Source organism: Poromitra crassiceps, assembly GCF_964638095.1.
Source record: "Poromitra crassiceps genome assembly, chromosome: 13".
In the NCBI taxonomy this organism is placed as follows: domain Eukaryota; kingdom Metazoa; phylum Chordata; class Actinopteri; order Beryciformes; family Melamphaidae; genus Poromitra; species Poromitra crassiceps.
The window spans coordinates 5,724,317-5,750,115 of record NC_139644.1 but is presented as its reverse complement, the minus strand read 5'-3'; the positions used below and the strand labels follow the sequence as shown (position 1 = coordinate 5,750,115).

Here is a 25,799-nt window from a genome sequence, read left to right as displayed (position 1 = left end):
AGTGACAGTGAAGATGGGAGAAAGAGTGTTTCTTATTGGACAACAGTCGTGAGCTGGATTTTTATTTAGTAATTTAATCTTTATTTTTACAGAGAAGTCTGACATGTTCTTTTTTCTGCAATCCCATAACATTTAACATGTATTCATTTGACGCACATTCACCTTTGTCAGCTGCAGCACAAACACAGGCCACTGCTGTTGGCCCTCAGTTGGGGACTTGGTGCCTTGCTTGAGGGCACATACTGACGTAGCTGCTGGTGAAGGAGGAAACATTTTTAAGTCACCTTCCCTTCTGAGACTTTCACTGGGATTTGAACCAGCCACATCCCAGTTACAAGTTCTTTTGAGCAACATCTCGTCTACAGGTGCCATCTCCTTTTTTTATCCTAATTGATAATAATAATAAAGAAAATCTTCGACGGACGCAAAATGGCTTTGCAAGATGGCGGCCAGTGGGAGCTGTGACATCAAGTGAAAACGATGAGTCATGGTCGCGTTTATCTTCACACGATACAATCACCTGCTCCATAAAACATATTTTTATCGTTATTGTTATTCTCACTTTTTGCTGACTGCTATAGTCCGCTGAAAGGAGGACGCTCATTTCGCACAATGCCCCACGATGTGAGTCTCCGGATGCCTTCTTCTTCTGTGGTGGACTTAGTGTGGATGCAACTTCTCCTTCTTCTTGTGCTTCCATGGGCCAGTCTGGTGATGACATCATCACCATCCACCGCGCTCCCCTGGCACCATGGCAGCACCGCCATGAGGGTCGCCAACAACGGCTGCTCCCACTCGGACTCACCACACGGAGGCCTGACCGTACGCTGCACTGCCTTAGGACTGACACAGGTGGGTGAGAGAGAGAGACAGACAGAGAGAGAGAGAGAGAGAGAGAGAGACGGACAGAGAGAGAGAGAGAGAGAGAGAGACAGACAGACAGAGAGAGAGAGAGAGACCGAGAGAGAGAGAGATAGAGAGAGAGACAGAGAGCAAGAGAGAGAGACAGAGAGAGAGACAGAGAAAGACAGAGAGAGAGCGAGAGAGAGAGACGGACAGAGAGAGAGAGAGAGAGAGAGAGACAGAGAGAGAGACAGAGAGACAGAGAGCGAGAGAGAGACAGAGACAGAGAGCAAGAGAGAGAGAGAGACAGACAGACAGAGAGAGAGAGAGAGAGACCGAGAGAGAGACAGAGAGCAAGAGAGAGAGACAGAGAAAGACAGAGAGAGAGAGAGAGAGAGACAGATAGAGAGAGAGAGAGACAGACAGAGAGAGAGAGAGAGACAGACAGAGAGAGAGAGAGAGAGAGAGACAGAGCGAGAGAGAGAGAGAGATAGAGAGGATCATCTGCCCCCACCCACCCCCGCCCCCGCATATCTGTCCTTCGCTTATAGCCGAAGTAGACATAACGTTACAATTAAATCCATCTACAGAACTTTTAAACTGTTTATGAAATACTGGTGCCTCTAAATGACCTACAGTGGACATGGGCGAATGTGACAATCGGCCAGGAAAATGGATATCACTTTGTAGTTAGTCAAACTCAGGCATGCGCTGCGCGCGGACGGAAGAGGCGCAACAGAGTGAAGCCTGCCCTGTACCCCGCGGCCTCTCAGGCAAGACCGCGGCTTCACCAAACACCCGCTGCGGCCTAGCGGAGCGCTGCAGCTCAACTAACTACAGGAGCTTGCTGAGCAGCGGACTTTTTTCACTCTGAAAACAATTGAAACCACCGCCACGACTTTATTTCACAAAGGCGAAGGCAGCAACACAAAGACTGATGGAAATAACATAACAGAAGAGAATGTAAGCCCACTAAACTGGTATGCAGCACATTGACAGTCAGTAGATAGAGTAAACACGATTCTGCCTGGCCAATCAGTCGTCTACAATGTTTTCACGTCACCGTATGAACCCGGGTTGACAGAATAGAACCCCCGACGAGGCAGGTACGAAAAGTAGCACGACTCGACTCCAATACAACCCGGGCTGGGACAGTTTAAACCGGTGGGATGAGACAATTTATCGAGTCGAGCGGAGCGGGATCGCGCTACTACCTGCGGTGGAAATGAGCCATTAGAGGCAGCCTCTCACTAACGCTCACATTAGTCTAATCAGAAACCACTTCCATCTGCATAGTTGAAATGAGTTTGCAGCCTACGGATAATTCAAAAACATTTATTGATCTATTTACAAAGTCAGAAATAAACAAAATGAAGTCAGAAATAAACGGTGGCGTTCTGTTCTGGTTTACCGTGCCTGCTTTCCGGGTATTTCCTCATGCCTCTCTGCCTCGAAACGGGGGCAGAGACGGAGCTTCAAGGTTTTGTGGACAGTTTGAGGGCGAAAGGAATTACAAGACTTAGTCACAAGATCGTTTTAATGCTTTTCCACTGGTCAAATGTTGTAAAACCCACAGACAGACGTGAAGGGTGACCAATGGCATTGATTTATGAGAGTAAATAAAAATGTAAAAAAATGGACAGCGACGATATGTCACAGACGTAAACTACAGTAACAAATGAGTGTTTAAGCTATGCTTTGGAGGTATGAAGGAGAAATCCTCGGTGTGAAAAGGATAGCTTAGCTTCCTTCCCACTGACTAAACCCGCAAGTCTCTGTGTGGTAGTTCTTCACAGCAAAGAGCCATAAGATCAAATACCTGCAGGTGTCCCAGCAGAGTGGTGGGCTCCACCTGAACAGTCATCTCCCCCACACCCAGACCTCTTTCTTTCCACGCTCCATCTCACTTGGTTTGAATGCTGTGCAATCACCAAGAGGAACGTCTGACAAGAAAAGCTTGAAGTCAGAGTGAACCTAAGTGGGAGAAACATCGTGGCAGGTCAGGAGCTAAGATGCTCGACTTTGTTTAAGCTGCCACCTTCATCTCTAACAGAACTATAAGATGTATGGTTCAAGATTCAAGATTTTTATTGTCACTCCGTAGTACAATTATCACGTGTGAAATTCTTGGAGGAGTATAATGGAAAAACAAATAGAGTCCGCACACTGGATTTTAAGGCTCCTGGTCAATTTATTTACGTTTCGATCCCAAGGATCTTCGTCTCGAAACGTAAATAAATTGACCAGGAGCCTTAAAATCCAGTGTGCGGACTCTATTTGTTTTTCTAGTTATTATTCATTTGTCCAGCACCTGACTTCACGTGGATGTGCATGCTCTCCTGTTTTTTCAGGAGTATAATGGAGGCATTGCACAAATCCATCTTCATCTAACCATGTGTGTGTGTGTGTGTGTGTGTGTGTGTGTGTGTGTGTGTGTGTGTGTGTGTGTCTAACCATGTGTGTGTGTGTGTGTCCCTCAGGTCCCACTCGATCTCCCAAACCGCACGGTTCGTCTCTACCTGGATAACAACCACCTGAGTTCTCTGCCAGCAGACTCCTTCTCTGGTCTACCGCTGCTCTCCGAGCTCGACCTGTCACACAACCAGGTGCTGTTGACTCTGTCTCAGGCAGCACCTTCTCATATACCCGTGTTGGTGTCTTTCCTGGATCAACATTTTTTCCTAGTACGGGACGGGAAAACCCCGCCCCGAACGCATTTGATTGGTCGCTGCAATTGCTTCTTCCTCAAAACGTTAGGGTTAGGGTGTGAAAAAAGTGCAGCTCAGGCCAGGGTGAGCTCGGTCCTATGGCTTAATAATGGATAAGATGTGCGCCTTCCAATCTGAAGTCTGGGGTTCCACTCCAGCAAAGATTGAAAATAGTATCACATTATTTTGGCTATTTAAACCAGTATGTAACAATCAAGTTACAAATTGAGTTACTTATTTTAATCAAAGCACATATTTAAATAAAGATACAATCATTTCCTAATCAAACTGTGTGTTTTTATGCAAATAACCACTATAGATGACAATAACAAAGGAAAAGGTTGACTTTTAGAATTTTGGATTGTTTACACTGACTTCAAGATGGTTGAAATTATTCTTCGGGATGGTGGAGGCGATATCATTCTGCTGCTGCTGTTGTTTTGGTGAAAGTAATGCAAAAGTAGTGTAATAAGTAACGAGTTACTCTAGACAGACAGTAATATTGTAAAGTAACTTATTACTTTCAAATGAAAGTAACTAGTAATATGTAGGCTAGTAACGCTATATTACATTTTGAAAGTAACTTGCCCAACACTGTGCGTATGTCAATGTTTCTTTGATGTGACCCGTCCTCTCCTCCCAGCTGTCACTGCTGGAGCCCGGCTGTTTCCGTGGTTTGTCTTCCTCGCTTCGCTCTCTAGACCTCTCGTCCAATCAGCTCTCTACTTTGAACCCAGCAGCGCTGGGGGGGCTGCGGGCGCACGCCAACCTCACACACAACCCCTGGCACTGTGACTGCGAGCTACAGGTGTGTGTGTGTGTGTGTATGTGTGTGTGTGTGTGTGTGTGTGTGTGCACGCGCCCGCGTGTGTGCGCATGTAGGCTATGTGTGTGTTTGTGTTTATTTTTTTGGTTTTCCTCCTTTCCACTTTTGCCGTTTAATTATTTTTTTTTGTTCAAATCCCTTGTTATCATCTCTCCTCTCTCTCTCTCTCTCTCTCTCTCTCTCTCTCTCTCTCTCTCTCTCTCTCTCTCTCTCTGGTTCTTTCCCAGGTATCGATGCCCCAGTTGGACCTGGACCCCTCCTCCCTGGCTGAGGTAGTGTGCCACACCTCTGACCTGGGTACGTTCACTAGCCTGTCTGTCTGATATGTGGGCGTGGATTACATGTTCTGAGTGTATCATGTCAGATTTTTCATTAGTCCATATTAACTCAGCATGCAAGTCTTTTCAGTTACTATCATGTTACAACGACATTACCAATGTTATTGTAAGCAAGTCTTTATAGCATTAAATTCAGCCTATTGATTGATCTGATTGGTTGTGTCTGACGTTGAGCTATGAAGATGCAGTGATCTGATTGGTTGTGTCTGACGTTGAGCTATGAAGATGCAGTGATTTAATTGGGTGTGTCTGTCTCTGTTCATCAGGACTGGTGGGGATGCCATTTGTCCTGCTGGCTGTGGAGTGGGACCTGTGCGTGTCTCTGAGGAAGACCACCGACGTGGCCATGCTGGTCACCATGTTCCTCTGGTTCTCCATGGTCATCTCCTACCTGGTCTACTACGTACGGCACAACCAGGAGGACGCACGCCGACACATGGACTACCTGAAGTCGCTGCACAGCCCACAGGTCTAGAGACATGCAGATCGCTACGTCATCTGGAGGGGAAACGGAGCGCTGAAACAGATTTGCATTCTTTACCAAGTACAACAAATGTTAGAAATATCTTGGTGCATCGGTGCAACAAACTTTGCAACAAAAGTACAGAGTGGCAGACTTGGCATACTGCCATGGATGGTATGATAATGTGGATTCTTCGTTCTCCACACGGTCCACAGTTAGTTAGTTATCCTAACTACTGCCAAGCAGACCTGGAGCATGGATATTTAAATGTATGTGTGCAGTCTTCTGAACAGCATATCAACACAGCACATGGCAATATCAACAAGGTTGGGGAATAACAGAATACATGTATTTAGAATACAGTATTTCAGTAGTCGCTGCATTCCATTACAGTTAGAGTTGAAATTGGTGGTATTCTGAATATATTCTTGAAATAGAAGATACTAAAATGAGGGTTCACACCTAATCAACCTAATCAACCAAGCAAACTCATGCTTTAATGTTTGTCTTTCTGGGTGTACTTCTCCTACACTGGCTGTTTTTGTCTGTTTTTTTTTTTTTTATCCTCTTCACCCTTGTGATGGTAAATCATTTCAGGGGGGGGGGGGGGGGTAATAAAAAAAAAATGCACATAGCCTGATTGTCGATTAATCGAGATAACTCTTGTTATGATTTGGCGCTATATGAATATAAAAAAAATATTTGATTGTTTGTTTGATTGATTGATTGATTGATTGATTGGTTGGTTGGTTGGTTGATTGATTGATTGATTGATTGATTGATTGATTGATTGATTGATTGATAATCAAGTAATATGTTTGATGGTATATCATGGTACAGGATTTGATATGGATGATAACTCAAGTCAACTAAGCTGAACTGAATTCCACTAAGGCCATGTTCAGACGTGTCTTGGATGATCCAATCATAAGTGGACAGCACTAAGTACAGGACAGTGTGAACGCACCCAAGACACATTGAGGACGCATTGAGATACGAGTTCAATTCAACTGAAATTAAATCATCAACATCAACAACAACAGCAGCAGCAGCAGCAGCACAAGAGCTAGGCTTACAGTATAGGTAAAATGAGTTTTGCAGGTATTTTGATATTTTAAGTGATTTGGTTACTTTCATCTCCGTAGTACATCATGGTGAATAATTATTTACATAAAACAAAGAAGAATGTATTTTTTTCTAGTTTTGGTGGAATGCCACTGTAGAAAATACACCGTTGTGGAATGTTTAAAGTCATTTTTATCACGTTTTACTTTTAGACACATAAACGATTAAAATACATAGGGAAGTTAGGGAGAGTTTCTAATTTATGGACATGTCAAAACAAATCAAATTCCCACCATGTGAAGGGTTTTGCAGGCCACCACACATATGACGTTAGTAATTTTATACAAAAGCCCAAGTGGGCTTATAAAGGTACTTTAGGCCGACTGATAAAATACAATTCTATGAGAATTCTTAGAATTGGCTTGATCAGGGTCACTTTCACATTTTAAAATAACAGAAGCAGAAATGAAACCATAGGGCCATAGGTTTCATTTCTTCTTCTGTTATTTTCTGCTTGAGGGTAACTTTCACATTAATCAAATTGGGTAATCTCTAACAGTGCTCTAGCTGTCTAAATGCAATTGTAGGCAGTTTTGGGATGTATAATATTTGCTCAATTCAACAGAACTGCTGTGCTCAACTCAGTCTCAAAGTGTATCGGGTGCCGGTGTTATGCCAAATTTTGCATCCCCACCTCGCAACATACTGTTTCAAAATGATAGAATCTTCTCCGTGGGTGTTCATCAATGATGAGAAATGATCTGACATCTGTATTTTACTAAGATTATTTCACCATATTTTGGGCTGTTTTGACCTTAAATCTGTGTAGCCTAGAAATGAGCTGGAGGGTGGGGGTGTCCCCTGGGTCCTGGAGGCCGGGTTTGGTGCTTAAAATCCAGGTAGATTAGGTTCTGTGGCTCATGGAGGTGGAATATTGTGCATGAAATCCGGATGGAGGTGACTTCCAGGCATGCGGGTCTCTCCTGGCTCATGGAGGCCGACTCTCAGTGGTTTGTACCTGTGATATATGAGGACGCATTGAGATATGAGTTCAATTTAACTGAAATGAAATCATCATCATCAACAACAACAACAACAACAACAACAAAAACAACAACAATATATATATATATATATATATATATGGGTTTCAGCATGGTTAGAAGCTACTTGATCGTTCATAATGGGGCAGATTGCCTCTAACGAGCCCAGCAAGCTGCAAACAGCTGAGCTGATCACAAGATGTTTTGTTGTTTTGAGATAACAAAGAAGTTAATAAACCAGGAAAGGAAATCTAGCTGCAAGACAACACAGCCGGTCATCTGATATTTCACACAAGCTGTGTATGGACAGTCTCACAGTCAGGTGGGGGCTGGTGAAGAATCTATAGTTGAGCCAATAAGCCTGAGCACATTGCAGAGTCCAAAGCCAATCCTGCAAAGTGTGCTCGTACAAATCTGTAAGAAAAATAAATCTGCAACTAGGCCTACACAAGTGTCCAATTATTGTCACTCCAGATTCAGCTTTAGGGAAACTCACTGACCAAAGGGAAACCTAGGCCAAGCCCAAACACTGGCAGTTCAGCCCAAACACTGGCAGTTCAGCCCAAACACTGGCAGTTTAGCCCAAATCCTGGCAGTTAATTCAGCCCAAACACTGGCAGTTCAGCCCAAACACTGGCAGTTCAGCCCAGACACTGGCAGTTCAGCCCAAATCCTGGCAGTTCAGCCCAAACACTGGCAGTTCAGCCACAGATTTTGTATGGATTTACGCTACTCAAGAATAAGAATAAACACCATACCACCATACCATACTCATACATCCCACAGATCCACCACAGCCCAGTTTCCTTGCGGTACAAAGTACACGTATGAGTGAGGGGGTACAAGAGGTACATCAGACAAAAAGGGTTGGAACCACTGAGCTCCACAACGCTGAGAAGATGATGACTCTGGTGTGCTGCCAGAGTCATCATAGGGCTTGGAGATGGCCCCCCTCCTGTCTTCTCCTCTCCTCCCTCTCCACCCCCTCCTCCCCTCCTCTCCACCCCCTCCTCTCCCATATCCTCCCCTGCCCTCTCCTCTCTCTCTCTCCTCTCTCTGTCCTCTCCTCTCTCTCTCTCTCTCATGTCCTCTCATCCTCTCCTCTCCCCTCCTCCACTCTTCGTCTCTGATGTCTGTGTGCTTCATGTTTCCAGGCACTACTTTGGTTACTATAGTAACCTGTGTTCCTTCCCCATCTCCCCTCCCACCCCCAGTGCATCGTTAAGAGCTCCTGATCAATGGAGGAGCCTCTCCCCTCACTCCCAAAGCCTTTTGGAGAGGTTGCGATTACATAACTGCGTTATCACTCTCGTCCCCCTCCCCTTCTTTAGTCTCACAGCTTTCTCATCTTCTCTATATCTTCTCTCTCCTCTGTCATTTCCCTCTTCACTCTCCAGAGATGAATAGATTAGTCCTTGTTAAAATTGTGGGTAATTGCTTATCGTGTAATGCCACAATCCATGCAATTATCCAATACTGGGATGAAGTCGTTTCATCCATTGTTATGTGCTGACTGCTGAGTGAGAGAGAAGATCTCACACGACGATAACATTTTGACTCTGGTGAATTTGCATGATGTCTTCATATTACGGTGTCTCCTTCTAGTGTGACTAATATGGTATTGCAGGCGAGTGCATTGACATGGTGTTCATCCCCCTCTAGATTTCCCTGAGATGCCAGTACCAATCGGTCAGGGCAGACATCAATAGTGAAGGCACAGTGGCCCCTATCGTTGCATCGGCGCAGTTTCTAGGCCGAGCGGCAGGCGCAGATCAAAGCAGTGGGCGTGGAAAGGCGCACTTGATATCGTCGTGCTGGCGCTAGATGCAGCCCAAAGCATTACAACCACGCCTTTTAGGCGTAAAATTATGCACCGTCATGCTCATTGGATAAGTGCAATAAACGAATCGCACGCTTGCCTTTTTAGCTCCAATTCCAGTGATCCCGCAAAACCAGACGAAAGCCAAACGCTCTGCCCCCCCCCCCCTCTCTTCATCCAGCCTGTCTGTCTGCATTATAGGCTATTATTCCATATTATTATGCTTCTCAAACCAATCTAACTGCAGTTTCAATACTGCAAGCATGTAAATACGCTACACTATAGCAAGATCAAAGTGAAAATAATGTACTAAACGCATCAGCTAGAAAAATATAGCCTATTAGATTGGTGAAAGTTTGTCCAGAAAGATATCGTTTTCTCTCCCCTGCTGCAGGTAGAATGATGCACATAAATATACCCTACATTATGTAAAGTCATTGCATAAATGTGTTTTTATTGTAAAACTAAATGTGGAGTAGGGTGGAGCGCACATCACAGTATAGCAGATGACAGTAGAAGCTTCCGAAGCGCGTTCCGCTGTCACTTACCTAAATCACGTTAAATCCACACAGGGTATATATAGGCTCAAGAGGACATATATGTTTCACATAGGGTGGTGTTTCATTTCATGTTTTATTTGGTCCAATATTGAAATGTTCGACAATTGCAGGTTGTCTTACCATTACACATTATTTTAGATCTACCTTTTATATCTATTTCGGCTCTATTTAGTAGCGAAATGGAGGACCCAATTGCATGCTGGGAGTGGACATTCACAGGCAGTAAACTTACAACTGCTATTTGCCATATTGATATCGTCCCAAAACAGGCGCAAGGCACGTTTTTTTGCGTTTAAGGCCCGTTTTAGCGCCGAAGGCTTGTGGGAGAATAGGGCCCCATATGTTTACAGCTAACAGTTAGTAGATGGACAAGCCCGTCTTTTATTGTCACACGAACACACCCAACACATGCATGCGGCCACAAACACACACTCATGCTGACGGTGGCCGGTGAAATTTGTCCTCTGCATTTGACCCATCCAGGCTTGTCCTTTCCTCCGGGGGGAAGGCCAGGAGCAGTGGTCGCTTTTTCTTTCCAGCGCCCGGGGACCAACTTCGGATGTTGTCGTCACTGGTCGGATGACGATGACGATCTTCTGCATGTTTTTAGTGGGGGGGTTATGTATGGAGGAACCCCCTGGGGAGCACAGGGAGAACATGCAAACTCCACACAGAAAGGCCCTTTCGATGAGATAGCCCACCTGGGCAGTAGGCACTGAGGATATGGGGGGGAACACAGCCCCAGCGCCCACAGCGTCCCAGGCGAGAATCGAACTCAGGTCCTTCTAGCTGTGAAGCGACAGCGCTACCGACTGCGCCACCGTACCCCCCAGATTTAGCCTTTCCCATGTAGCCAGTAATGCCTAGATCGTTAGGTTTTCTTCTATATCAGACACAGGTTTGTGTTCCTACCTGACATGTTTCATGTCAGGTAGGAACACAAACCTGTGTCTGATATAGAAGAAAACCTAACGATCTAAGTAAAGTATAGACACTATGAACCTTTTTGGATTAGCCAGTAATGCCCCTTCGTGGCCTATAGCGTGCCAAAGTTACGCCAGAGACCACGGCCTCTTCCGGCTTCGGCATACACACCAAGAGATTTTATCCGCCATTCATTTTTTCCATAGACATTTTGTAAAATGCTTAGTTTTACTTGGTCAACCCATAGTGATTAAGCTAGAATCAGGAGAGAACATATTTTTCACCCAGAAAACAAAAACAAAACGCTGTTGGTTTACGTTTTGGTCCGAGTTAAATGTTACGTCTCTCCTCCTAAATAGCTGAATCGCTTGGTTTGATCAAGTAGGCTACAACTATTTTTGTAAGCATTTTGTGAAATGTCTATAGAAAAAATAATGGCGGATGAAATCCCACGGTACGTATGCTAAAGCCGGGAGAGGGTGTGACTTTGGCACACCCTGAAAATGGAAGACAAATACATCTCGTATGGGGCCCCCTACTGGAACTGGCAGGGGTATGTTTCCAGTGAAAGGCTCTGAATGACACTGCGTCATAATAAGCCCTGTTTCCTAAAGAGCTTCATTTTTGTCGTCTTATTTTAGGTGTTGTTGTTATTGTAGAAAATGCAGTTATAGTTTGAAGTTGCAGATCAAGAACAGAGGATCGTTCATTCATCTGCTATCCATTAGTTGGGACTGCTCTTCCGCATTTATCCGCAATCATGCAGCACGGTCTATATCCCACAATCCTTTGCGCACCACAACAGAACTTGCCAGTCATTCTGCAGACAGAAACAAATGTGAGCTATGATGACTTGCTGAAAATACTTATCAAAACAGCTGAACACGTAGTCACGTTTGCTTGCATTCAGGCTCATAGCGATCTGCTAAGTTGTTATTTGCTGTACTGTTTTTCAGACACTAACGTTATGAAGGAGACAACAGCCAAGCGGCGTGAGAAAGCCAAGGACTCCAAAGCCGACAAGAAGGACCCGGGCCTGGAGCCGCAGGATGTGGACATGCCGGAGGAGGACGCTGCTGCCCCGGTGAAGGGCCCCAAGGAGCTCGATGCTCTCACCCTGGACGGTAACGCCAGCTTTCTGCAATCAAATAACACCCAAACAGACGAGAATAATCTACTGAATAACCCCTGTCAACTTTACAGAGGTGGCTAGCGTTAAGCTCAGCTCGTTAGCCTAGCCGGTTAGCAAAGGTTCCATCTAGTCTGATCACGCTAACTGGTTATGAGTTAATGTTAAACTAAGTAGTGGCACTTTACTTAAACGTTAGACTTTTTGTTGACAGAAACAGAGGTGGATGCTAGCCATGGCTAGCTGCTTATTTGACGCATACACTGAATGTATGCCATTATTTGCTAGCTAGCCATGTGTTAGCTTCTTTACTAATAGCACTGGCAGCTTCCAGTTTGTTGTGACAGGAGTGCGACTTTCAACTGTGTTGTACATTTTATATTGTTAACTTGTACTGCCGTATTTGACTTACTGTGTGGAGGTTTGGGGGAATGCCTATAAAACAACTTTACAACCATTATGTATACTCCAAAAAAGAGCATTGAGAATTGTACACCATGTTGGGTACAGGGAACATACAAATATATTATTTCTGAATTCCAAGTGTCTCAAGTTTATGGATCTTGTCAAGTTCAAAACTGCTCAAACAATGTACAAAGCAAAGAATCATTTACTCCCCTGTAACATTCAAAAGTTATTTAAGAACAAAGAATGTGGGTATAATTTAAGAGGGAAAAATAATTTTGAGAAACGCTATGTTCGTACAAATTTGAAGAGCATGAGCATTTCATTTGGTGGAGTGACCCTGTGGAACAGTTTGGATGATGAAATAAAACAAAGTAGAACTATTATACTGTTTAAGAAAAAGTTTAAAAATATTATGATTGAGGGATACAGAGAAGAGGAGGCGGGGAGGGGGGGGGGTTTAGGGCACATGGTAAGGTACATTATGGCTCAGGTTAAAAGGAAAATATGAAAAGTAATCAAATAGAATGTTGACAGAGACCTGATTTAAGTTTATTTTGGAATTAAATAGGGGTAGGACCAGATAAGCAGAGGCTTCTTTCCTAATCCTTTTCGAACAAATACTGTTATTTTTATTGCAATTATGATTAATATTGTACATTATTATGTTTTTTTCCTTTTTTTGTTTTAAAATGTTTTTAATGTATTGTGTATTATTATTATTATTATTATACTTATTATTATTTTTTATATTGTCTTTTTATGTTAATGTTCGAAATAAACATTCATTCATTCAATTGACGTTAGTGTTATCAAAATAGCTGCCATATTTGATCGTCTAAGGGGTTTTCAAGGTCTGAGACTGTGGGCCTCCCCCAGCAAAGCTTGGCAAAGGAAGGCTCCTAGTAGAGGATGGGTCAAATGTAGCCCTCAGGCTCCTTCTATTGGCCCATTTCCACCGCTGGTATCAACGCAGCCCCGCCCAGCTCGTCTCGCTTTTTTGTCTCATTCCACCGATCAAAAACAGGGACAGCCCGGGTTGTATTGGGGTTGAGTCGTGCTACTTTTCGTACCTGCCTCGTCGAGGTTCTATTCTGTGAACCCGGGTTCATACGGTGACGTGAAAACATTGTAGACGACTGATTGGCCAGGCAGAATCGTGTTTACTCTGTCTATCCTACTGACTGTCAATGCAGTGCTGCATACCAGTTTAGTGGGGCTTACCTTCTCTTCTGTTATGCTTTTCCATCAGTCTTTTGTGTTGCTGCCTTCGCCTCTGGTGAAATAAAATTGTGGCGGTGGTTTCAATTGTCCAAAAGTCCGCTGCTCAGGAAGCGCTTGTAGTTGAGTGCTGCGTCGGCTCCGCTAGGCTGCAGGCGGGGCTCTGGTGAAGCCACGGTCTTGCCTGGTGAGGCCGCCTGGGTAGAGGCTTCACTCTAGCGCAACCCCCGTCCCTCGCGCCCGTCTCTCGCGCAGCGCATGTGAGTTTTGACTAACAACAAAGTTATATCCATTCTCCTGGCCGATTGTCACATTTGCCCATGTACACTGTAGGTCATTTAGAGGCACCAGTATTTCATAAACAGTTTAAAAGTTCTGTGTATGGATTTAATTGTAACGTTATGTTATAGCCTACTTCGGAATATGGGCGGAGGGCAGATATGCGGTCGCTATGACGACCAGGTGTGGACGGGGGCAGATGACCAGCGGTGGAAGCAAAACGTCCATCGGGTTGAAACAAGTAGAGCCGAGTGGTGACGGGCTGTGCAGGGCTGTAAAATGTGGTGGAAATGAGCCATATGTTAGTCTCAAGACTTCACTGTAGTAAAAGCCCTCCTATGGCTCAGCCAAATGTTGTTAGGTAATCTGTGTCGGGCATTAAACTCACCTTATTTCTGCACTTTGAAGTCACAGGTGGGGCCGCATGAGGCAACCTTATTATATCGGAAGCCTAATTGAACCAAAAAGTGACAAAGTTTGACGAGAATCACTGAGTTGCCTGGAAACAGTCCAGACGCATCCGCACTGGCATCATTTGGTGATTCTGCTGGGAAAAATTAAATTGAGGTTCTGGGCTTATGCATGTTAAAAGTTTCCACCGATTGTACCCTTTTGGGCATTTGTTTTGAAAGGTTGTTGGCAATTTGAGCAATGTGTCACATCTGCCATCTTTCTGACTCTTTGCTCTTCATGCGTTCGGGGGCTGTCTAAAATGCATTTCTGTTGCTCTGTCATTGCTCTTTCTCTCTTCTTCCGCTACCGGTCTTCTCCTCTCTTCCCCGCTTGTCAATTTCTCCTAACTGTGTCTCCTCCTCCCCAGACATCAAGGAGCATGTGAAGCAGATCGAGAAGGCAGTGTCGGGGAAGGAGCCGCGCTTTGTGCTGCGTGCTCTGCGGGCGTTACCGTCAACCAGCCGCCGGCTCAACTCCAACGTGCTGCACAAGGCCTTCTCTGGCTTCTACACCAACAATGCCAACGCCAAGGACTACCTGCTGGGCTTCCTGGAAGAGGTAGGCGCCTGCACTGTGCTTTCTCAACCCATATTTTTGGGACCCAAAATTGTCCCAGAAAAAGATATTTCTTTATTTAGAAAAAAATATTTCTTTATTTTTGTCTTTATATTTGTGATTGTTTTTTGTATTTGTCAGTTTGTGTGAGTGTAACTGTTAAAGGAGCACCTTAAAAATGATCTCTTCCTCCAAATGTAAGTGAAAAATAAAGTGCTAATAAATTATGCAAGAACTACCTGCTGGGCTTCTTGGAGTTTGAGTCCCTCAGCTTTGCTTTGGGAATCTGGACGGGCTGCAGGATGAAGTCTGCAAATCTGATGGATGGATGCTCAAATTCAAATTGTATACCATGTATATAAAAACTATGAGCTAGCTATAGCTATGTGCAAGAAATACCTGCAGGGCTTCTAATAAGGGATTGGAACGAACATGGGTTGGATGCATGAACCACTAATCGAGTATGTACTACCGTCCTGCAGTAATGCTACTTACAATATTGCAACTAGCAAAACTAAATGTACAAAATATTGCAACTAGCAAGAAAGTACCTGCACTAAATGTACAACATTTTGCAAACACCTGCTCTTTACTTCAAAGAGTCTGGCCAGATGAATGCTGGGATATCTTAATTCATTAATTAATTTAATACATTATAGCTATGAAGAAGGGCAGCTTATAGGAGGCATTTTAAATGTTGAGACATGGGCTGTGCAAATGAAAATATAAAATGCAACTCGATATAAATTAGGTACCTTGTCCTTAGATTGTGTGCACTCACTCACCGACTGTCCGGCGCTCATGGACGAGGTGGAGACAACTAGAAAATTGTTATTCAGAGTATCCATTTGAGCATATTGTCTTGCTCTATATATCCTCTGTCATCGTCTAACTGGTGTTTTACATTCCTGCCTTCCCCTCATATCCTCCCATCTGTTCCGCTTTTTAAATATACTTTATTCAATTATTCAGTCAGGGGTTACAAACATTTACAGTAATTTTATTTTATTTTATTATTTATTTATTTTTATAAACAGAAAGGAAGTTACCAAAGATAAGAAGTCTGTTAGAAGGTGAGCAGGTGCCAGGATGTGGGTCTCTTTGTTCTGATGTCCACTGTTCTTTGTCTTTTCAGTTCTGTTATGATTTGTTTATAGACCACTTCACCTGGGATGACGGCTTGGTGGATAACTGTGGCACACCTCGTCTTCCACAATTTGCTCACGACCACACAAACAACTGTCCAGAAAAAGTCCTGGTGTGGCCCTGGCATTATTTCATTAAAAACACCATACATCACAGCACTATAATTCACAGTAACAGTAAAACCAATACTAACCATTTTCCCCCAAACATATTTAGATCTCTCACATTTTAGGAGCAGATGTTCTATAGTCTCATCCTCCTTGCAGTCGTCCATAGGACACTCTTTGGTTGTGACAAAGCAGCTCCACTTGACGACTGCTCGGACTGCTAGTCTGCCAACTGAGACCAGCCACATGATGTCTCTCTTGTTTTCTGAGAGACACTTACTAAATATATTTCTGATACAGACCTGAGAGCTTGCTTCATCTAAATGTTTGTAGGGGAAAACACCACCATACAAGTCATTACACAATTTTACATACAATTGCTGGACATTTCATTCCAAGCAATATTCATGTGTGCAAACTTGTTCACAAAGTCACCGTACAAAAGTTTATAATATGGAACTGAGCTCCTTGCTCGTCCTATTTTTTTGGTCCAGCTCAGAGCCTCACCTATCCACATGGCCTTTCGCTCTATGGCTGATGCAACATTCTTACAGAAGGCGATGTTTAGTTTTAACCCCAGATCAACAGCCCCAAGGCCTCCCTCCTTTTTACTCTTATAGAGTAACTGCCTTTTTGTGACCTCGTTTTTATTATTAATATTCTAGTTTTATAGTCATTTAATTTATTATCCCATTTCTCAAGTTCTTCCTTTATTTCTATTTCTTTGCTGTCCCAGTTTTCATCGTAACAATTTGTATTACTTATTTTGATACCTAAAACTGTCATATAATTTCTATCATTTACGGTATATTAATTACAGGTCGAGAGTTATTCAAGAATCAAGATTTTTATTGTCACTCCTTGGTACAAGTATCACGTGTGAAATTCTTGTGCTGTGGACTCAGTTTACAACATAGTACAAATATAACCGGGCATATGAGTGCAAAAACAACAAGAGACGCAACAAGCAATAAGGCAGTATAGTGATAAGACAAGTCGGAGACAGTGGCATATTCACTGCACATAGGTGCACATGTCATGTGCATAATTTAGACGTGCTTAAACATTTTAAATTCGACGCATTTGACATACAGGTGCAAATAGCATATACCTTATTAAACATACAATTAAACATTAGACATACGTAATGGTAGCAGCTACAGTACGGTACAGTACAGCTACTACACTATTTGTGTATATTCTCTCCAAACCAGACTCCTTCTGTTTTATTGTGGTTCAGTCTGGCACCAGACACCTCTTCATATGTCCTAAGGTGTTCATTTACTATGTCCAGTTCCTTTTGACTTTTGACTATGACTGTGACATCATCGGCGTAGGCCAGGACAGTCACTCGGTCTCCACCACTGGTTCTCGTCCCACTCAGCCTGGTATCCTCCTTAATTCTTTTTAATAATGGGTTGATGGCTAAAATATAGAGGGCAGCAGAAAGAGGGCAACCCTGTTCCCTGGTCGCCCCTCTCATCTCCTCCTCTCCCCTCCCCCTCTCCTCCCCTCAGCCCATGGAGCTGGCAGAGGGTGAAGTCCAGTTCCGGCCCAGGACGGGGAAGGCAGCCTCCACTCCTCTCCTTCCTGAGGTGGAGGCCTACCTGCAGCTCCTCCTGGTGGTCTACCTCACCAACAACAAGAGATACACCGAGGTGTGTATGTTGTCAGTCTGTGTGTGTCTCTCTCTCCCCCCCCCCCCCCCCCCCCCCCCCAAAAGAAATAACAGAACTAAACTGAAATCCTACACCTAGGCTAATCCCATGGATAACTTGGGCTCCTAGTGAAACAGGCCAGCAGTCGGTTCACATCTAGGGTGAACAGAGTGAGGACCCACACAAGGTTGCAAGCTAGCGAAATAATCTAGCCCCTCCCCCAACACAGAGCAGACAATCAGCATCAATTAACTGGTCAAACAGATCAAACAGATTGTTTCATTCAACAATCATTGGTACACTGGCATCACTGGATCCAATCCCATATTGCAATTTCCCGATCATCCTAATACACTCAATAGGTTTATATTTCTAAGTTTGAATCCTCTGCACTCATCACACCTGGCCCCAACGAGGAGACTGCCAGGTGCAGCAGGGAAACAAACAGTCACCCTCAATCAACATTGATGCCATCATGACTAAATCTATAAAAGACATGAAGTTAAATCAGGTCATATTTAGCATGTAGGCTAGAGGTCATGCGGGCCTCCTCATGACACAGATAATGTGTTAAGTCATAGTAACTCAAGGAAATGCAACATTTTCAAGGTTTTGTGTACTGTTGTTGTTCTTTGTGTCCTTGCTTCCTCTGATCTGGTAGACCATGCCAAGGCCCCCAAATAGCATTAGCTTTTGGCCGCGGCCCTCCTATTGCAAGATGTGTTTAAAAGCCCATTGACAATACTATTGAAAATGTCAAACATCACTTCCGTACAACCTCAGAGTATATTTCCTTACTCTTATTAATGTAATAACCTAATAATTACACTTGGATCTCAAATATTTTCTTTTCCGTTTTCCATAACATTGTTCTAGAGTCAGACTTCTGTGTTACCCACACGAGACAATGAATGTGATGACAACTGGCAGGCAGTTAGACAGAGGGGCAAATGTGATGTTTATATGGAAGGAACGGGATTCACTTATAATAAAGCCTTCCTGGTATTAGGGATGTCATGATGCTATAATTTCTACTTCGGTACCGATACTCAGGAAAATATCGATACTCGGTACCATTTTCGATACCGCGGGAAGGAAGGGATGATGACACATCAAGAAGCATAATAATAAAGTTAGACAGATGGACGGACAGACGCGCACTTCTCCATAATCTAGGCCTGATCAAACTTTGAACTTAGACAGCAGGTTAGCCCTGCTCTAGCCACCAGAACACCTTTAGCTTGTTGAAGCAACACATACCCAATGATAGGGAGGGGAAAATCTGTGATTTTCCATTAAAAGAAAGCACGGATGCTATTGCTATTGAAACTGTTGCAAATGAGTATTCTATCCGTTTCAAATTGTTAGTATTGATACTATCGATACCTGTTGCAAATGAGTATTATATCCGTTTCAAATTGTTAGTATTGATACTATCGATACCTGTTGCAAATGAGTATTATATCCGTTTCAAATTGTTAGTATTGATACTATCGATACCTGTTGCAAATGAGTATTATATCCGTTTCAAATTGTTAGTATTGATACTATCGATACCTGTTGCAAATGAGTATTGTATCCGTTTCAAATTTTCAGTATTGATACTTTTCGATACTATCGATACTTTTGACAACCCTACCTGCTATGAGCTGATAGTGCACTGTTGCACAATGGTGCTTAGGTGGGTGGTGTCTGTCTGTCAGTCAGTCCAGATTCTCCACCCTAGGAATGGAGCACGCGCAGCGCGTGAGATTCCTAGTATTCACAAATGTGACTGAATCATTTCCTTCCCCATGAAGATGTCTATAAGCATTTCCATGAATTTGCTGAGGTGCCCCCTAGTGAAGTGAAACTCACACCCTTTCTGCTCTCTCTTGGTCTCTTATATCTCTGATCTTTCCTTCTGCGAGATGTTTTTATTTTGAATACGTATACCGTAACACCAGACATTTCAAATTTGTCAACTTGACCAGAAACAGATTGCCAAGCATCATCAGAGGTTGTATTTAACTTTCAGCAAATTGCATTTTAATGTTGGGATCCTTTGGCCACCTTGCAGATGGAAAAAGTTAGTTTTTTGTGTTGCGTTGTTTTTCATGTCCGTAGGCCCAGAAAGTATCAGATGACCTTCTTCAGAAGATCGGCTCTCAGAACCGCAGAGCGCTGGACCTGGTAGCTGCCAAGTGTTACTACTACCACGCTCGGGTCTACGAGTTCCTTAACCAACTGGACACCATCCGCAGGTATACTCACACTTACACACACTCTGATGCTCTCATACACTCCTCTCACACGTACACAATGTCTGTAATAGTGTGATTCGTTCTTCTGTGGAGCAGAGCAGACAGCAGCAGCGGCTGCGGTTAAACGGTTAACCGTCGACATCCCTAGTTAGGAGACGTTCATGGGTTCATCTCTCTGGACAGTTAGGAGACGTTCATGGGTTCAGCTCTCTGGACGGTTAGGAGACGTTCATGGGTTCAGCTCTCTGGATGGTTAGGAGACGTTCATGGGTTCAGCTCTCTGGATGTTTTTTTTTTTTTTTTTTTTTTTAATATAACCTTTATTTATACAGGGGAAGTCTCACTGAGAGCAATGCTCTCTTTTTCAGGAGTGCCCTGTTCACATTCACACACACATTCACACCTGGAAGCTGCCCAGTACAACCACAGTCTGATCTGCTGGCCACTGAGCAGCTCCACTGGAGCAGTTGGGGATAGGGGCCTTGCTCAAGGGCACCTCAGTGGTGGTAATGAGGGAGGGGCAAGCGCTGCCATTTCACTTTCTCCACCCAGATTTATCCTGCCGGTCCTGGGGATTGAACCGATGACCTTCCGTTCACAAGCTCGCTTCTCTAACCGTTGGGCCACCACTGCCGGTTAGGAGACGTTCATGGGTTCAGCTCTCTGGATGGTTAGGAGACGTTCATGGGTTCAGCTCTCTGGATGGTTAGGAGACGTTCATGGGTTCAGCTCTCTGGACAGTTGGGAGACAGTTTGGATTTAGATCCGTCACTCCCTGTGGGCAGAGTGGACATAACTGACACCAGAATTTGTATTTGGTCCAATAACGTGAATGGTGTAATTTTATATTTATAAGCATTTATAACATGTATTCTCTTTGATTGGTTAACTTCTCAATTGGCAGTCCATTTCATGCAAAGGATGGTAGTCGTTGTGTTCATTTTCGAAAAATAAATAAAAACTAAAAATAATAAAGTGTTCCACATGGTGGAATGGTGATTCCGCACTAGCTGGACTTTCTAGACCCTGGAATAGTTTCTTAGTGTAAAGTCGTCTCCTTGTCCCTGCAGCTTCCTCCACACTCGGCTGCGTACGGCCACGCTGCGTCACGACGCCGACGGCCAGGCTGTCCTCCTCAACCTGCTGCTGAGGAACTACCTGCAGTTCAACCTGTACGACCAGGCTGAGAAGCTGGTCTCCAAGTCTGTGTTCCCCGAGCTGGCCAACAACAATGAGTGGGCCAGGTACCTCTACTACACTGGTGAGTGCTGTGTGTGTGTGTGTGTGTGTGTGTGTGTGTGTGTGTGTGTGTGGGGGGGGTTTGTTAACTCAATAATGAGACGTTTATTTAATATCAGTTCGTTTACTTTTCCGCTCTCAACAGCATGACAACTTGCCGCTCCCGGCTCACAACATAACACGTCATCACAGCGCGCAGCCAGCACAGCATCATGGGTACCGTAAAGCATAGTATAGAGGTGCCAACAAATCATGTTAACAAACTCCCCTCTTTCTAAAAAAAAATAAAAGTGACAGAAACCATGTTTCTTTTTTAACCCTTGTCAGAAAACAAATTCCTTTTTTTTCAGTCTTGAACAGCCATTGGATTTTAGTAAACCCTGTAATTAGATTTAAGTAAACACTCTGTAACCTTATCATTACATCAGGCTAGAACAGCCATTAACATTTTCTCCCTTTTTTACAGTCACCCAACCTTCCACTGTCCATCCTTCAGTGCTTTGAGAAGCACAAGGGAAGAAGCTTCCTTTTTAGTCAGACAGTCCGCCAGCTGTTCCTTTGTGTCTGACCACAGGATACGTTGGATCCTTTTGTTTTGGACTAGTTCTTTGATGCCACTTATTTCTAGTCTCAATCGTTTTTCTGTCACAGATTTTGTGGACTTGATAGCAGCCACAAGGGAGTAGTTGTCTGTGACACATATCACAGGCAAGATGTCCTGTGTGACCTTTCCTGTGGTCAGTTCAGAGTAGAGGGAGGATAGAAATATGGCATTGTCAATACCATCAGCAAGAGCAAGTGTTTCTCCTGCCAGTGTGCTCCGAACCACTCTCCTGATCCTCTTAGATTGCCAACAGACAGGCGAGAATGTTCCTTCTTTGCCCATCAGAACGATGAGATGTCCTCCCTGTGTTCCGCCGTCAGGCAGGTTTCCCATGGAAGCATCACTGAAAACAACAAGCTTCAAAAACTCATCATTTCCTAAGTTTTGAAATTTTAGGGTGACATGTTCTGATTTGAGTTTCTTTACTGCTTTATTAGCTTCGTGCAGAGTTTGCACAGTGGCATGTTTTAAGCTAGATGCAAGGACACACGTATCAAACATAATGTCCGGCCTGCTCTGTCTAGCTACCCATAGGAGTTGACCTATCTTTGACCTCAGTTTGTCAGTCTCACAGTCAGTGAGAGGAGAATCCCGCTCCAAAGCTCTTGTTGAGTCCATGAGAATGGGCTGAAGATTCTTTATGTAGAGGTCTTGTTGCATCTCCACTCCTCCTTTTACTGTGGCAAATTCCATCCCCACATAGCGAAAGCTGTTATGCTCCTCACGCCCCACTTGAAAAGCCTTTTTGAGGTGGGGAATGACTGTAGTGGCAAATGTGTCAGTGCCACCCCAGATGAAGTCATCCACATGACAAGCGAGGATTCCAGTGACACTGCAGGATTCATCAAGCCAGAAGAAAACAGCAGGATCCACTTGTGACATTGTGGCCCCCGTTCTCAGCAGTGTTGCTTTGACTTTATTGTACCAGTAGAGCGATGCATCAGCTAGTCCATAGACACATTTCCTGAGCTTCCACAATGTTCCTTCACTTTTGGCTTCAGGAGGAGGCCGAATGTAAATGTCCCTAGACAGCTCCGCCCCCTGAAGAAAAGCCGACTTGATGTCCATGGAGTGTAGTGTCCACTGTCTCTGACATATAACTGACATCAGTATCCTGAGTGAATCTGATGAGCATGTGGGAGAGTCTTTAGGAAGATCTTTTGTGTCAAATTCTTCAAAGCCCCTAGCTACTAGATGTGCTTTGGGCACTATACCAGCAGGGGTTTCCTTCAGTGTACACACCCATCTGGTGGATACCTTCTTTTGGCCAATATCTTTTACCTCATCAAACACCCCATTTTTCTCCCAGTTACTAATTTCGTCAAGTTTTGCATTGTTAAATGAAACATCCTCTGTGACTAACACATCATTTTCATGTATAACAGAGCATAGTACATCATTGTCAAGTTTTGCATTTTCAAATGAAACATTTTCATGCACAGCAGACTCAGAGCATAGTACATCATTGTTCAGTGGCACAATCTGAAGATTGTTTACCTGAGTAAGATCAGCTGACCTCTCTGTACCTGCAATGTCAGGGGGTTCTGAGTACTGTAGGTTGTACCAGTTCTTGTGTCTGCCTGTTGCCTTTCCTGCTCGTCCCATCACTTTTGCTGTGTGAGGAATACCAGTGTTGTTGTCCACATAGCTAATTTGTTGTCCTGTTTTTAGCATTATAGAGCCTCCTACTCTTATGCCTATTGGCTGTGGCTGATCATCCTGATGATCGCCACCATCAGCGTTAGCTACAGCATTGTTGAGGAGCCCTGCAACATAACCAGCATCATTATCATCCTCTATGTCACTATCAGTAGCGGCTAAGTTACCTCCATCACTGTCATTTTGCGGTGGGGGCTCTGGGCCCTCAGCACTAGCCCCGCCCCCTTCACTGTGATCACAATTAGCTCTCCTCAGCCTAGAGTGGTGAACCCTGACATATGTCCCACCATGACGTACAAATATTACTACCCCGTCTTGTCCTATCATGACTCCAGGACCTTTCCATTCAACACAGTCTGTTCTCTTGTAAAATACTTTGTCTCCGGTTTCATACTTCTCAGGTTTGCTGTGTTTGAGACATATCTCACATTTGTTTACTATCTCTTCTAGAATAGCAATGCTCTTATCATCAACATTTCCAGCATTAATCAGCCGTTTCTTAAGTTTATCAACTGACGCATGGCCAAATTGCTTGTGCAGCTTAAGTAAAGCTTTAGGCTTTTGTTCCTCAGTCATGTTGTCTGTAATTGCTAGTACTATGTTCTCATATGTATCACTTGGAAAATCTTTATCTGATATGTTTAAACAATAATGGCCTGAGGATGTAACCTCCAGAGCTAACTGTTGTTTAAACATTGTTGCTGTATCATTCTTTAAGTCCAAGACAGTTCCCGCTCTTTTTAGCGAGGCTTTGCTTAGCAGTAAGGGGATGTCAGATGGGACTACTTCTGTTTCTATGCAGCATTTTGTTTTTCCTATCTTGGCTGGGATTTTGACCATTTTTGTGGAATGCACAACATGTCCATCCCCGAACTTAAAAGGCCTACTGCTGCCTGTGTTTATCACTTTTTGTACGTCTCTCTCATTTAGTCCCTTTACATAGTTATTCAGCCACTTTTCACCACAGACTGTCCTCGTGCATGCTGTATCAATTACAGCCGATCCTAGAGCTTCAACCATGAATATTTCAGAATCTGATTCCTTGGAAAACAGTGTTATGTTACACTCATCAGGTTCTTCACTGCATTGATTTTCACTTGTCATTTTTACATGCTCTTTCTTGTGTGGGCAGTCTTTCACCCAGTGGTATGTGCTCTGACAAATTCCACATTTTGTTCGTCGTCCATACTTATCAAGCGGGTTAGTGCCTGCGAGTGGTCCTCCTCTAGCTTGGCTACTTTGGGCTCGTGACTGCTCTCTTCCTCTTCTGTGATCCGTGTAGTACACGGCATCTTGGCTCACGTTGATTGCTCCAGTCTTCTGCTCACTCTTCTCACCAAATACTCGTTTGAGCGCTGACTTCATATCAGCAAAAGTGTGCGTACCACACGCAGTTAATGCTAGTTGCTTGTCTTTGACATCAAGGCCGGCTGTATCGAGGAGTTTAAATGCTAAAACAGCGTCGGGCAGAACCATATTAAACTTACGGATCTTGTTGTATTTCTGTTCAAAGTCCGCTATGTATTCGGCCATAGCGACGCCGTCTTTCCTTGACACTCGATCAAACACAGAGTACGCTTCATAAGCCCGGTCTTTCTCTTCTCTCATGAAAACTTTGTCAAGTTCCCGAATCAAAGTGTTCATACCATCATCCTTGTTTAGATCGTCCGCTTGTATTTCTAGAGCAATGTCCCTTGGTCGGCCATCCAACGACAACGCTACAGCCAGTGCTTGTTTTTTCTTGTCGAGGTCCGTCACCCGTCTCCACATTTCCACTTCATTTTTCCAGTTTTCGTACGACTTTCCCTCGTCGAATGTCGGAGGCAGTCTGTAGTTATTAGAGGCAGCCATCCTCTGCTACCATGTTAACTCAATAATGAGACGTTTATTTAATATCAGTTCGTTTACTTTTCCGCTCTCAACAGCATGACAACTTGCCGCTCCCGGCTCACAACATAACACGTCATCACAGCGCGCAGCCAGCACAGCATCATGGGTACCGTAAAGCATAGTATAGAGGTGCCAACAAATCATGTTAACAGGTTGTGCTCTATACATTAAGTAGAGATTGACATTGACGAGTGACACATATTTTGTTTTGTTTTGTTCGACATTTCAAATGTTGCATTGCTCTGGGATCACCTTCTTCCATCTCTCCTCTCTCTCCCTCTCCTCCTGGTCTGTGGCTCTCCTCTCTTTCCCTCTCCTCCTGGTCTGTGGCTCTCCTCTCTTTCCCTCTCCTCCTGGTCTGTGGCTCTCCTCTCTCTCCCTCTCCTCCTGGTCTGTGGCTCTCCTCTCTCTCCCTCTCCTCCTGGTCTGTGGCTCTCCTCTCTCTCCCTCTCCTCCTGGTCTGTGGCTCTGCTCAGGTCGTATTAAGGCCATCCAGCTGGAGTATACTGAGGCCAGGAGGACTCTGACCAACGCCCTGAGGAAAGCTCCGCAGCACACCGCTGTCGGCTTCAAACAGACGGTCTGTGCACAAACACACTCTCACCTGTGCACAAACACACTC

At 44.1% G+C, this 25,799-nt stretch overlaps 2 protein-coding genes across 2 annotated transcripts in view; both read left to right on the top strand.

Moving 5' to 3' along the window:
- Window positions 1–526: 526 nt before the first annotated feature.
- On the top strand, window positions 527–5,650 carry LOC310788237 (leucine-rich repeat-containing protein 3-like). The gene is made up of 5 exons (XM_083649781.1): window positions 527–852; window positions 3,324–3,449; window positions 4,195–4,359; window positions 4,605–4,674; window positions 4,982–5,650. The coding sequence occupies exons 1-5, from the start codon at window positions 613–615 to the stop codon at window positions 5,188–5,190; spliced, it is 810 nt and encodes a 269-aa protein (XP_083505907.1). The 5' UTR covers window positions 527–612; the 3' UTR covers window positions 5,191–5,650.
- A 5,741-nt stretch (window positions 5,651–11,391) lies between these two features.
- Window positions 11,392–25,799, top strand: part of psmd3 (proteasome 26S subunit, non-ATPase 3) — a 22,966-nt gene continuing 8,558 nt past the window's right edge. Inside the window, exons 1-7 of the mRNA XM_083649772.1 lie at window positions 11,392–11,427; window positions 11,546–11,713; window positions 14,444–14,634; window positions 17,402–17,542; window positions 19,649–19,785; window positions 20,856–21,046; window positions 25,654–25,757. Of these exons, the coding sequence (XP_083505898.1) occupies window positions 11,557–11,713; window positions 14,444–14,634; window positions 17,402–17,542; window positions 19,649–19,785; window positions 20,856–21,046; window positions 25,654–25,757 (921 nt within the window). The 5' untranslated portion in view covers window positions 11,392–11,427; window positions 11,546–11,556. The remainder of the gene's footprint in view (window positions 11,428–11,545; window positions 11,714–14,443; window positions 14,635–17,401; window positions 17,543–19,648; window positions 19,786–20,855; window positions 21,047–25,653; window positions 25,758–25,799) is intronic.

Coding starts and splice junctions, on each gene's coding strand:
- LOC310788237 (XM_083649781.1), top strand. CDS start 613: ATGCCCCACGATGTGAGTCTCCGGATGCCTTCTTCTTCTGTGGTGGAC. Junction 3,450..4,194: donor TCGACCTGTCACACAACCAG/GTGCTGTTGACT, acceptor CTCTCCTCCCAG/CTGTCACTGCTGGAGCCCGG. Junction 4,675..4,981: donor GTGCCACACCTCTGACCTGG/GTACGTTCACTA, acceptor TCTGTTCATCAG/GACTGGTGGGGATGCCATTT.